At 41.8% G+C, this 13,099-nt stretch overlaps 2 protein-coding genes and 1 non-coding gene across 3 annotated transcripts; 1 reads left to right on the top strand and 2 right to left on the bottom strand.

Moving 5' to 3' along the window:
- Positions 1–330: 330 nt before the first annotated feature.
- tsen54 (TSEN54 tRNA splicing endonuclease subunit) lies at positions 331–8,614 on the bottom strand. The gene is made up of 12 exons (XM_037088908.1): positions 8,456–8,614; positions 6,918–7,076; positions 6,612–6,675; positions 6,424–6,507; positions 6,178–6,276; positions 6,048–6,100; positions 5,786–5,893; positions 4,245–4,695; positions 3,885–4,020; positions 3,727–3,787; positions 2,137–2,250; positions 331–1,824 (listed from the first exon to the last, which is right to left on the bottom strand). The coding sequence occupies exons 1-12, from the start codon at positions 8,539–8,541 to the stop codon at positions 1,674–1,676; spliced, it is 1,566 nt and encodes a 521-aa protein (XP_036944803.1). The 5' UTR covers positions 8,542–8,614; the 3' UTR covers positions 331–1,673.
- A 1,538-nt stretch (positions 8,615–10,152) lies between these two features.
- On the top strand, positions 10,153–11,977 carry LOC119013973 (pentraxin fusion protein-like). Its single transcript, XM_037088909.1, has 3 exons — positions 10,153–10,793; positions 11,177–11,384; positions 11,493–11,977. Exons 1-3 carry the CDS (start codon positions 10,742–10,744, stop codon positions 11,896–11,898), a joined length of 666 nt encoding a protein of 221 aa, XP_036944804.1. The 5' UTR covers positions 10,153–10,741; the 3' UTR covers positions 11,899–11,977.
- A 627-nt stretch (positions 11,978–12,604) lies between these two features.
- trnat-cgu lies at positions 12,605–12,676 on the bottom strand. Its single transcript has one exon. It is a non-coding gene; the product is annotated as a tRNA-Thr (tRNA).
- Positions 12,677–13,099: the final 423 nt, after the last annotated feature.

Below are 13,099 nucleotides of genomic sequence, written 5' to 3' on the forward strand. Positions count from 1 at the left end.
TCACCAATTAGAGCAACAAAGACGAGAATCCTCAGAGCCGACATGGCTGTTTGCCTTCATCTCGATCTGAGCGAAACCCTTTTAAGCTGCAACGCTACAAAGACAGCTGAACAATACGACAGGTAAGTCCCGGAAAGGACTTCAAAAGATCTAATTAACTGCTCTGCTCTGCGGTCTGCACACGAACAACATAGATCACCAGAACACACAGAACATTTCTATTGTCGACCTGCAGCTGAAGCAAGAAAGTCAACAAGAGGAGAGCTCAGAGTTACATCAGAGTTCTCGATGCTGATAACACCTGTGGTCGAGAGGAAACAGGCACACGAGTAGAAATGATTCAAGGTTTTATTAATTAGAAAATGTAGAAAAAGAACCTGCACATTAGTAACATCTCACACAAGAAACAAGAACTCCAGCACCAGTAATGACTGGACCGAAGAGTCTCACTGTGAATGTCATATTTTCACTCTTACTCTCAACTCAAGATCCACTTATTAACTCGATCTCCATCTGCAAAGTGGCCGACGAGGATGAAAGTCCAAGAAAAAGTTTGTAAGTCAACCTTAAGATAAATCTGTTTAAAGGAACAGTTCATGCAAAAATGTCCAGACATCATCTCAGTAGCTCACAAAACATTTCTGGAGCTTCAGAGCAAAACAGTGATGCAGCATCACATCGCTAAACAACTGAAGGAGCTGGAGACTTGATATAAAACAGAAAAACAACTAAAAGACAACATCAAAAGGCTCCACACAGTTCGTCTGCTGTAATCAAAGTCTCCAGAAGCCCACAAGATCCCAAAGTGATTTGAAAAAACATCATTTACATGTTGGAAAATGTCCAATCTTGCAACAACAATGACAATTTCTGGATTCTTGGAAGTCGGTGCAGGAGCTCGACCACGAGTCGAGGGTGTAAACGACGTCTTTTCAAATCAACTCTGGAGATTTACACTGGGCGAGCTGCGTGGAGCCGTTTTATGCTTCCATGCATTTTATGCTGCAACTCCGTTTTACTGCGAAGCTCCAGAAATGTTTTGTGGACTAAGAAACTCCATCTGACTTTCCATCAGCGTGGAGGGAGGAGAGGATGACTGGATGTTAGTTTTTAGGTTATACTGTTCCTGATGAGTTGCATTTATAGTTTGCATGATGAACCACATTTCTCAAAGAGCAAAACTAACGTGCAAAGTGAAGCATTCATTTGATTACAGCCTCTCAGATAGAGAACAGAACATCAATCAGAGCTGCACAAGAAGACACAGTTCATTCAGACAAGTTTTATCGCCTAAAAAAGTAGGAAGACAAGTGTGTGTAACTCAAGAACAAGGAGACCTTCACTTTAATTTTAATATTTTCCTCCTCACTGCAGTGCTGATGCTGTAAAATGACCTGTTGTGTCTCAAAACACTTTCAAAAGGTCAAACAAATCATGAAAACCAATAAAAAAGAATTAAAAAACTACCAGATTTTGGCACAAGCCTCCACCTTTCCCACAGAAACGACCTGAGGATTCAAACTTTTGGCACGAAAACACAAACAAGCATTTTGCAGGATCGTCTTCACATCGTTTAAGAAAAAAAGACGTGTTTTTATGTCTCTTGTCCGATCGACCCAACAGATGCAGGCTGATATAAAAGTCCTGCGGTGTTGTTGAAGAGCAGCGAGGTCTCAGGGGAACACGTCAGTGGGCAGGTGGAAGTCTTTAAAGGTGTAGAAGGAGATGTCTCCGTGGTCGACCACCGCCAACACCACCGGGACGTCTCCACTCTGGGAGGTCAGGAGCTTGATGGCTCGCAGGTCGGGGACGGGACCGTCGAAACTGAGAGACCACAGGAGGGGAATCAATTCATGTTGTCGGATTCAAGAGAGAGACGACTGAACAGTTTCACAATGATCCATGAACAGACTCTCCTTCTTCTTCTTCTGGGCAGTTGTGGTGAGTATTTCAGTTTTATATTACATTTTACTGACCAAACAATAAAAAGATCAATTAGTTAACTGCAGCTCTAGATGGGACAAAACGGTCATTCATCTCTAACTACCACCATCACATTTAGTCAGTGTGGGTCGGATGACATTTGTCATTTCTGTAAGGTAATCCTGAACACACACAGTTTGTTTGATCACTTACCTGCACACACACATGCGGGAGTAAGGTTTCCCCGGGTTGCTCTTCTTGAAGTCGGCCACCGTATCCGGCTGGTAAACATTGAAACAAATCCTCCACTCGTCTGAAGCTTTTATACTGCGGAGACAAAGCACAGCGCCTCCGCCTGAATGATGGACTCTCCATCACGGCAACAATACATCAACCTCGCCGTACGCGAGCGACACGAGGCCGTGACAAACAGCACCTCACGCCTTTGTCTCAGCGTCTTTATGAGTTTGTAAATTAAAGATCATAAAGTGTGATAGCAGTGAGACGAGTCGGGTTCATAGAAAGTCCAAACTGATTTATTCTCTCTGAGAGGCGACGCAGGCGTGACTGTGACGCGGCGACTTACTTCATCTGGGCTGATGTGGCGTTCACCGCATTACATCTCAAGTCTTTCATACAAATTACAAATTAAATTCAACACCTTTGTTTTTACTGTCACAGCAGTCAGAGGATGACGGAGATCAAACACAGACAATAAGGCTACAATTACTTGTCAATACATTAAAGGAGCATGCCGTAGTTTTTAGGGAAGACATCTTAAGATCTTCATCAGCTGATTTTTTAATATTTAAACAAACAACATTAACAAACTCTTTTTTTCCCCAAACTGAATGAACAAACTGACCTTAAAGGACGACACAGTTTATACTGTTTTACTGTTTTACTGGCCACATCTGTAACTTCAAACGGGGTTCTGGGACCTTATTGATGTAATAAATGTTTAATAATATAATATATTAATATTATAAATATTTAAGTTCATAATTTGAATTTATTCGCCAAAACTACATAATCCTCCTTTAATTTACCAACATTTATAAGACTGTTTTGTCTGTATTTTCCAGCTCCACACAACAATCAAGTCAATTAATGATTAATAAAATTATTATATTTTTTTGTGTGTTTGCTAAAGTAAACGCTGTAAAAGATAGTGTAGCATATTAGCCCCTTTTTCTGCTTGTTTTCCTCTAATTTATTGCAACTGCTGCTTGTTTTAATCTGTTTAATATCACTTCTATTCGTTTCTATCATGTATTCTTTCATCCTGTCTTTGCATGAAAGGTGCTATATGAATAAAGCTATTATTAGTATCATATGATCATAGTATCATATCATATGACAGAATAAACTTCTGAGACAGTATGTTATTGTGACAGGCCTGGTAAAGGATAAAGGCTACAAAAAAAAGGATTATAAAGCCTCCTGCATGGACACTGCCCTGCCACATGTAGTTTATCAGCGTTTTTGTCAACAGCAGGCTGAATTCAATACTTATTAGGACTTTAAGAGCTGCAGACACCCTGCTGATTTCAGTTTGATCTCCGGTAAAGACGCCTAGAGACCTGCAGAATCTCACCGGCTCATCACGCCACGCGGAGTCGGATGGGGCTCATAAATCCCTGTCAGACTGAACGATATCAGTTTAAAGGTATGTCATAGGAGGCGGTGAATGTCTGGTGACTGCTTTCAGTCGCGCCTGACTGAACAGACATCAGATAAGGCAAATCGTTTTCACTCCTGACCAGTTGTCTGTGTGACAACAGAAGCAGAAACACGTGATACCTGGATGCGTCCTCCAGCAGATGTGTCGATTTAATCACACTCAGTTTATCCAGCAGCTCCTCTGGAATAAAAAAACAAACATCACTGATTGAATCAGATACAACTAAAAGGTCCAGAGGCTATAATCATCTCTAGAAACTGGATCTGTGTGATCTCACTAGTGGGGATTGGTTGTCTGGGGTCATGGAGAGGAGTGACCTCTCTGTTCCACAGGTGAGCTGGTCGGCCTTTACGTCTCCCCTCCCGCCTCGCCAGGAGCTCCCGATACTCCGCCCAGTTTCTGCAGCGCCGAACCTTCAACAGAAAAGCAGAACGTGAGCCCCCATGATGTGGCTCTGTGTGTATAAAGGTCATTCTTATGCAGAGAAATCTTTTATTTCAAATAAAACATCCCAGAGCTTGTAGAAAGGAGCAGAATCAGCTTCTGTTTATCTGATGTGTATCAGAGCTGAGCTAACTGTCCTTTTAACATTAAGACACCTAAATTGTATTTTGGTGTTATACTACATGTTACAAACCTCTCTGTCTCTGTTGATGTCCCACCGGCGCCTTCGCTTGTCCTCCTCCCTCCTCCGATCCTTTGAGGACATCTTCACCTCCCGCTGGTTTATCCTCCGCCTCCAGGGGGCGATGTCACAGACTCCCACAGCGACAGACCCAGGGAGCAGAGAGGGGTCTGGAGGGACCAGGCAGCTGGAGGAGCTCCCCCTGGAGCCCAGGTCAGGGAAAGGGATGGAGCCGAAGTGCCAGCGTGAGCGACCAGAGGCGGGCTGGTGATCCGATCGCTCCCCGAGATCGTCCGTCATCCACCAGGTCCTGCCCCCGCCTTCATCCGAGGAAGCTGCAGCGGCAGTCCCTGCAGACGCCGTCAGGGAAGATTCAGGAGGTTTTTTGTCCTCACCACGTTCAGGGCCACATTCATCTTCCTCCATTCTGTCAGCTGTGGGTGTTTCTTGTACTTCTGTATGACTAAAGCGAGAGAAAACTTTGTGTAAGCTTCTGATTTACAAAAGTCTCAAGTCAGTCATTTATCTGAGCAACGTTTTACAGATGAAGCTGCAATAAAACTCAATAATGTGTCCGAGTGTAGTGATGGATAGAAAAGTTGTGAGAACCAATAATAGTCAGTCATGAGTGAAAATTAAATATCATTGAAATGTAGAAAAATCTAGTTAGTTGGAGACATCATCTTTAACTCTGGGAAATAGAGTCTGTAATTTTTCACTATTTTCTGACACTTTCACAGGTGAAACAAGTCAAGAGGAACTATTACACATTAAGTTTGAGTCTGACAGATGTGGCGATCACCACACCGATAAAACTGATAAAAACATGACGTGAAGTGTATTATCAGGGTTGTAGGACTCAGTATTTTTGAGGATGAACGACCTGTTAGAGTCAAACAGTCAGAATATCTCCTTACACTCCGTTTGTGTCCTCAGTGTGACTTTGCCTCCACTCTGATCGATCGATTTAATTCGATCGTCTGCTTTACAGACGACCCGGTGGCAGCTGGTGACATTTTTCTTGGAAGGTGGCGCTTCAAGTTCAAGTGTTACCAGGATTGAAAACAGCCTCCTTTAAATCAATCACACCTGTCTAAATGTACACTGACTATAATCTGAAAGTTTGAAAAAGGAAGCAGGGAGAGAGAATTAAAGCATCTCTGCATGCAGTTAGCAGAAACTTATTGTTAAACTCGCTCCTTTCCTCTGTCTCGATGTCTGGCGCCCTCTATTGATCCTCTATTGACCAGCTGCCACAAGAAAAACTTGTTTGGTGTCATGATGGGCTGCACCCTCGCAAGGCCTCTACATCAATTTCTAGGTTTGGCAGATTTATGTAATAATCACTGGAGTTCCTCTAGAATTACTTTAAAATCAATAGCTTGTTCTATAACGACAAATAATAATCCTACTTTTTATTTCTTCCTGTTCTTTCATCGAGCAGCATCTGAACCATAAAATCTAGTTGAGCCCCAGATAACTCTTTAAATTAAATATTTCACACTCAGTAATAACATGGACAGTAAATGGAATGCACTTTTGCCTCAGTCTACCTGGATGCTGCCGTGGGACTGGCGCTGCGCTTCCTCTTCAGCTGTTTCACCGCCCGGTCACGTGACTGCAGCAGGTTCAGCTGCCTCGCGTAGGACGACGGCTCCAAACTGAGAAAAGACAAACAATACACAGATCTTTCTGACTTCCACAGCAACAATATTCAATATATGAGTAACTAAAGACATATTTAAGGAAGTGCATGTCTGAAAGGGTCTTTAAATGCTTCTAACGGCGTCTGAATGAAGCATTAGATTCCAGTACCTGGGATCGAATCTGTGCACCACGTAGCCGAGCCTCTTCAGATGTGCGAACACCTTTGTGATGACAAAGAATGGTTAGAACTGTTCAGCAGAGCGGTCGTCCTTCAGGATCTCTGAGAGTTTATCTGTACCTGATACTGCTGGAGGCTCACTGTGCTCGAGGACAGAAACTTCTCGTAGCCGTCCTGGATGGACAGCGGCAGCTTCTGGTAGAACACCTGCAGGTTCCCCTGATCACACGGGACACTCACGTGTCATCAATCAGTGTTTCACAGATCACATGTGTTGCAGCATTTGTGTTTTACAAATACTATTAAACAATATTGTCCTAAGAGGGCGAACCACACCCTGGAGAACAGGTTTAAACTGCCACTCACACACTCCATCAGGTACAGAGCCTCTTCAGGGAGGAGATGCTGCTTGCCGCTGGCAGAAAAGCCCATCGTCTGCCAGAACTTCCCCTAAAAAACAAATATTGTGAGACAGAGTTTAATATTTCGACAGACATTTTATAACAAGAAAAGCTGATTACAGAGTGTGAGTACTGATAGTTTGTTTCACTCACTGCAGGAGACTGAAGCTCCACTATCTGCTCACTTGGAAGCCATGTGGCCTTCACCAGGTTTCCTCTGCAGGAAAATAAAACAGACAGTGTTCATCTCATGTTGGTGCAGCAGAGTGACACAAACTAGTTTTGTCAGATGATGTACTGTCCCAGAAAAAAGTGCAATAAACCATCTTGTTGTAATTCTAAAACCACTTCGTGCCACTAATATACTGGCAATATAGCGGCATCATAATGCAAATGCACCCTTTGAAATTTTAATGAACTTTCAACTCTTCTGGTGATAATTAAGTGACGCTAACTCACAATCTCTCCACTCTCTCCTCGGATATGAGGCTCCAGTGTTCGTTGAGACTCTGCTCCAGTCGCTGTCTTTGCTCGTCTGACTCATTGGGGAAGAAGTCCTTCTGACCTCGGACCGGGATCTTGTGACTCCTGGACCGGGCTGCAAACAGCTCAGACGGGCTGGAATTTAAAGAAATAAAAGTAAACATATCAATATACACTTTAAAGTCTGGACATGATAACATAATGTTTTAAAACTGAACTTCAAGTCGACACTGAAGAGGTGAGAAGGAAAACAACTGTGCCTGACAGGTTTATCAAAGATATTTCCAGAAGAAAGCAAAGATCAAGTTTTTAGGTCCAGATTTAAAGTTTAAAAACAACCGCAATAGTTCTTTTTGGAGAGGAAAAGTACAGATGAGTTTGTAGTGTTGCACCTGAGCAGTTTTATAAATGTTCTTTGAGTGCTGCAGCAATGTGCAACTTTAAGGTATACATCGGTATTGGTATTGACAGTTATCATACTTTATTCATTTGCTTATCTCCAGTTTTAAAATCTTACATATTGGGGTTTTAAAAACGATATATATTTGGAGTTTATATCAAGTTTCACACTTCTCAGGTTTCTCAATGTTTTGTGAGATTCTAATAAAGCATTTGTTGCTTTTCTGTTTTCATTCCTTTAAGGATCACTGTATCTGATGATAGTAAAAGTAATCTGGCATTTTCGTACCATGAAAATCTCACATCCTTGCAAACCTAGTTCAATCACATAGCTGAAAGAAGAAGTGGAAAAAGGAGCTCGTGACTTTAACTCAGGCTAGCTCACACAGCAAAGTGTTATTAATTTATCATTATTATGGGAAGCACAATTATCACTTTTCATCTGAGTGTGTTTTACAGTCTGACTCAGATTATGAGTGCGTTCACACAGCTAATAACTCACTCTTCTGCCTGAGCATGTCTCTGTTATATAACTTAATGAAAACCAGCTGCATGAATGGCTCCAAGTACTGTTTATTTCCACTGTGAGTCATGAAGCCATGACTCACTACCACTGGACCTCGCCCTGAGTTATTATTTTGACTTTTATAAAAATAGATTAACTGCATGATGCCTGGGCAACTATGTGAAACGTCCCTTTGTGAACACTATATTCAAAACAACTGGCTAATGTACACATGTAAACAGCTTTTACTGCTATGAATTCTTTCATTTTAAATGGTTTATATCTTGTTCAACGACTAATTTCCACAAACTAGAGTGTGGCAGAGAGAGCACAGTGTAGAATAATGATCTACTAACTGCTGTACAGCTGGTTTCTGTATTTTTCTAAACATTCACTGATGTTTTCCCAGCAAATGAAGTGACATGCTGGAACCACAACCTGACAACTTTGCTAGCTAGCTGACAGTTAAATGACCCACGAGAAAAGACGCACACATGGTTTCCGACGACACAAAATGTCCGACAAACATCCACTGAGCGGGAGAAATGTGTAAGTTATTTCTCCTCTGTCGATAAATGTATTAAAAGTGTCAATAAAGATGATAACGGACCTTAACACTTCACCGAAGAACCCCTCGGCGTCGCTCTTGTTATGGTCCGCCATGTTTACCGGGCAGCGCTGTCCTGTCCTGTACATCTCCTCTGGGTCCTACCGCCTGTCAGGTTCACTGAGTATTAAAGTAGTTACAAACATGGCCAGCAGGGGGACCTGAAGTGCAAACAGCTGTATATGGAATAAACATAATTCAGCCATTAAATCATGTTAATAACCACAATAATGTTAATTCACATAAATGTCCAAAACTTTTATTTGACTTTTTAACCGAGTTTTTCTTTCTAGTATTGTAAATATATTGTTTATACTGTTTTAACTGCTTTTTAAAAATGTATTTTTTATTGTTATTATTTATTTATTACTACTGTTTTTGATTGATAAACTCTATGATAAATATTAAGATATCATAATTTCCAATTTTGGCAGCATTCACTCAACAGTATTAAATGACAGCCTGGACGTTCAAAAGTCAGATGCAAGAAGGTGGATGGAGGAAACTGGCCGCTCCTTTCCCTTGCAGTGATAGTGACTCGGTGCTGTGGGGAGAACTTCTTTGGGCCTGCTGGCAGCTTTCAGCAGCTGTTGGGCCCAAAAGAATCCTGGAGAAGAGCGTGGGGTGAAGCCCAGTGGGGGCACAACCGGAGAAGATGGCGTGAAGACAGAGGAATTCTGGGAACTGAGTTCAGTTCTTCCTAATTTTTTTTAACAAACGTGTCAAACAGGCATTAATATAAATCAAACAAATTTACTGTAGACATTTTTTGTAGAAATGGGCTGAATTGGAAACAAAGGGAAATTTAAACTCCACCGCTGGTTGACGAGGTACGTCAGAAAATTTTGGTCTTTAAAGGACCTTGAAAAGTCGGTTTAATAACCAGTGTCTTCTTTCCCGCGCCTCTGATGTTTACTGTCCTTGAAACACTCACAGTTGAGTTCGTCAACACAGACGATGTACAAACATGTCCAGTGTGTTTTTATTTTGCTTTGTTTAACCTTCTGGAGATACAAACAAATCTATCTTATATGTGTGTGTTTAGATATTCCTTTGCCCTGAGTGGAGGCACTGTTATATTCAGTGTCCCTGACCTCGGCGCTCTGCAGACCCACTTCTGTATCACCTGGGATTCAAGTTCAGGTGCAGCTGCCCTCTTCATGGACGGGAGGAAAAGCCTGACTAAAATTTACAGGAAGGGTCACAGCATCCGCCCCGGGGGAAAGGTCCTCCTCGGTCAAGATCCAGACAATTTCGTGGGTGATTTCGATGTCAAGCAGAGTTTTGTTGGGGAGATCAATGATGTGAATATGTGGGACTCTGTCCTCTCTGACAGCACGATTAAAGACATGTTCTCCCGGAAGAGAGTACCAAGAGGGAACATCTTTGACTGGGAAACCATACAGCTTAGAACCAACGGGGCAGTGGAGGTTCTTAATACTGAGCTGTAGCTCTGATTCTCACACTAACATGCTGGAATAATGTAGTTAATTGCATGATGTCATGTAAGTCAATATATAACTCTGAAGCCAATGTGAGTCACTGCAGCCACACAACAATTGTATGATTTACATGATGATTTGTTGACCAAAATGCAGCTCTGTGCATCAGTTCAAGAGTCATTACTTCTGTAAACATGTTGTTTGTTTTTTTTAATCTCTGCCCAATTAAAAAAAACTATGCTGGCAATGTCTGTTGTGGTGAAATGTGTATCAAGATGATGTCAAACTAAGACTGCATCACTGAACCAACATAAACTGAAAGACTGGAACAGGATTGTTAAGTATTGTATCTTTCAGGATGATGTGTACTGGTTGTGTTGTTGCAAACCAAATTGCATCTCAGGGACAATAAAGATCCTCTAATCTAATCTAAACTCTGTCACTGGTTGATGAGGCGTCCTCTTTTTGGGGCCTCTGAATTTTGCTAACCTCAACATGACTCAGTATCTGAACTTTACAGTTATCTATGTTGGCCTCACAGTCGAGTTTGTCAACCCAGCAGATGTACAAACTTGTTTAAACAGTCAGATTCTGTGTGTCTAGATAATACATAAGGGTGAGCAAAGGTTTAAAGATGCTGTTATTTGCATATCAGGAGGAGTTTTGGGAATCACAACATAAAAACCCTCCAGTTCAGACCGTCTGCAGGAGGACCTCTGCAGCTGCACGGTTTGTATACAACTTTAACTGTACTTATATATCTTTATATAACCAATTCTGTGCATATAAACTACTGAAATTGGAAATAACATCATGAATAAATGTTCTGCAGGTTTGCTGAGACAAAATGAGACTCCCTGCGATACTTTTTCTCATTGCCATCTCCACAGTGTTGGCTGGTAATTATACACCATTTTCTTTTCTGTTTATATATTAAAGGCTGAATGTAAAGTTTTGCTTTTTTATTTTGAGACATTTGTCTGTCAGTTTAAAGGAGAATAAACCAACTGAAACAGTTTTCACATTCAATAAAAAGCAATTAATTTTCTGATTTATCATTTAAGTCATTTTTCAAGCAAAACTGGTTTAAAAATTCCAGCTTCTTCTCAGAGTAATGTGTTAGTTTAAATTGTTACTGTATTCATTTGGTGTCTCTCCTTACAGTATTTAAAACTTTTTAATAAATATCTGTCATTATTTTATCATATTTAGGACCTAAAAACCCTACAGATGTTGCTGCTGCTCTTGATAACCTTCAAGCTGTCTGTTTGTTGTCTCTCAGGGAGCGTTCCCATCCAGACCCTGGTCTTCCCCTCTGAGACCAGTACCAGTTATGTGGAGATGGTCCCTCTGAAACCCCTCAACCTGAAGGCTTTCACTCTGTGCATGCGAGTGGCCACAGAGCTCAGCGGAGAGCGCGAGATCATCCTCTTTGCGTACCGGACTCAGTACTATGATGAGCTGAACGTGTGGCGTGAGCTGGACGGCAGGTAGACACACTTCTGTACTGGAGCAAAGACAGTGTGATTTAAAATTACTATTAAGACTACCACAATACTGCTCCGACAAATATTTATTTTTTCTGTATGTGTGTTTAGATATTCCTTTGCCCTGAGTGGAGGCACTGTTATATTCAGTGTCCCTGACCTCGGCGCTCTGCAGACCCACTTCTGTATCACCTGGGATTCAAGTTCAGGTGCGTCCGCCCTCTTCATGGACGGGAGGAAAAGCCTGACCAAACTTTACAAGAAGGGTCACACCATCCCCCCCGGGGGAAAGGTCATCATCGGGCAAGATCCGGACAGTTACTTGGGTGAATTTGATGCCAAGCAGAGCTTTGTTGGGGAGATCAATGATGTGAATATGTGGGACTCTGTCCTCTCTGACAGCACGATTAAAGACATGTTCTCCGGGAAGAGAGTACCAAGAGGGAACATCTTTGACTGGGAAACCATACAGCTTAGAACCAACGGGGCAGTGGAGGTTCTTAATACTGAGCTGTAGCTCTGATTCTCACACTAACATGCTGGAATAATGTACACACAACACTTGTATGATATACATGATGATTTGTTGACCAAAATGCAGCTCTGTGCACCAGTTTAAGTGTCACTACTTCTGTAAACATGTTTCTTATCTCTGCCCAATTAAAAAACCTATGCTGGCAATGCCTGTTGTGGTGAAATGACTGAAATCACTGTACCAACATATACTGAAAGACTGGGACAACAACCAGACCAAACCAAAAAGTGTCACTGAGAATGAACTGGTTTGTGCTAATTTTAATCAAAATTTGTGAAGGAAAATACACCACATGACAACTCAAATGCTATCAGTAACTTTATTCCACAATGGTACGGATTTATTGCTGAAGCAATTAGCGAGCTGGTTGCACAAGAAGGTCGAAGAAATTGAAGCCAACTTTTGTCGAATTCCTTTGGTGAGTCATGTTAGCACAAAGCACACAGGCCCTGCTTGAGAAGGAGAGCTGCAGTGGAAGCAATAAACTCCATTAGGGACAACTGTTAGCACGATGCACTCAGCAACTGCAGTATAGACTAACTCTATCTGCTTTAAGTACTAAACAAAGTATCTCTGTGGCTCTTTTACTCATAAATGATTTGAATTCATTACTAACCTTGTTTTGTTGCAATGGATCTGTCAGAGCAGCTGTGCACGAAAAAGTGTTTATGTTTCAGCCTTTGGTCGCAGGCACGGACGGGGTTCGAACCCGCGATCTTCGGTTTACGAGACCGACGCCTTACCACTTGGCCACCGCGCCTGGCAGTACAAAGTGGCCACTCTATGCTTACTTACACACCGCTGTTTCGACAATGCGGTCATAGATTAACCAAGTTACGTCTTGTATCATCATATACAAAGTCGCCAGCAAGAAGGTAGACACGTTCCAAACTCCATTCAAAATATATTACATTGTGGCTTTTTTTGCAGTACAAGGAATAATCGTTCACTTTCACATGATTAATGACAATTTCTCATATCGTTCAAAGGCAGGCGAAAATTCCGCAAAACTCAAAACACCAAAGATTACGATTCAGTAGACTTTTGCCAAGGGTTCGCTTGTGTCTGCTATGCATTTTCTATGTTGCCGAATCAACGTACACCATGTAAAAGCTGATGAGATGTGACTCAATCTAAAATAAAGCACACCTTTATAGAATGCTTATATGCAGCCGAAAGTTCC

The sequence above is a fragment of the Acanthopagrus latus genome, chromosome 23, assembly GCF_904848185.1.
Source record: "Acanthopagrus latus isolate v.2019 chromosome 23, fAcaLat1.1, whole genome shotgun sequence".
Classification (NCBI taxonomy): domain Eukaryota; kingdom Metazoa; phylum Chordata; class Actinopteri; order Spariformes; family Sparidae; genus Acanthopagrus; species Acanthopagrus latus.

What these genes read in the sequence shown, in the direction of transcription:
- LOC119013973 (XM_037088909.1), top strand. Translation starts at nt 10,742, where the DNA reads ATGAGACTCCCTGCGATACTTTTTCTCATTGCCATCTCCACAGTGTTG. An exon ending in CATCTCCACAGTGTTGGCTG is followed by an intron (nt 10,794 to 11,176) that starts GTAATTATACAC and finishes GTTGTCTCTCAG; the next exon opens with GGAGCGTTCCCATCCAGACC. An exon ending in TGGCGTGAGCTGGACGGCAG is followed by an intron (nt 11,385 to 11,492) that starts GTAGACACACTT and finishes ATGTGTGTTTAG; the next exon opens with ATATTCCTTTGCCCTGAGTG.
- tsen54 (XM_037088908.1), bottom strand. Translation starts at nt 8,541, where the DNA reads ATGTACAGGACAGGACAGCGCTGCCCGGTAAACATGGCGGACCATAAC. An exon ending in AGTCCCACGGCAGCATCCAG is followed by an intron (nt 4,696 to 5,785) that starts GTAGACTGAGGC and finishes CTCTCGCTTTAG; the next exon opens with TCATACAGAAGTACAAGAAA. An exon ending in CAGACAACCAATCCCCACTA is followed by an intron (nt 3,788 to 3,884) that starts GTGAGATCACAC and finishes TTTTTATTCCAG; the next exon opens with AGGAGCTGCTGGATAAACTG.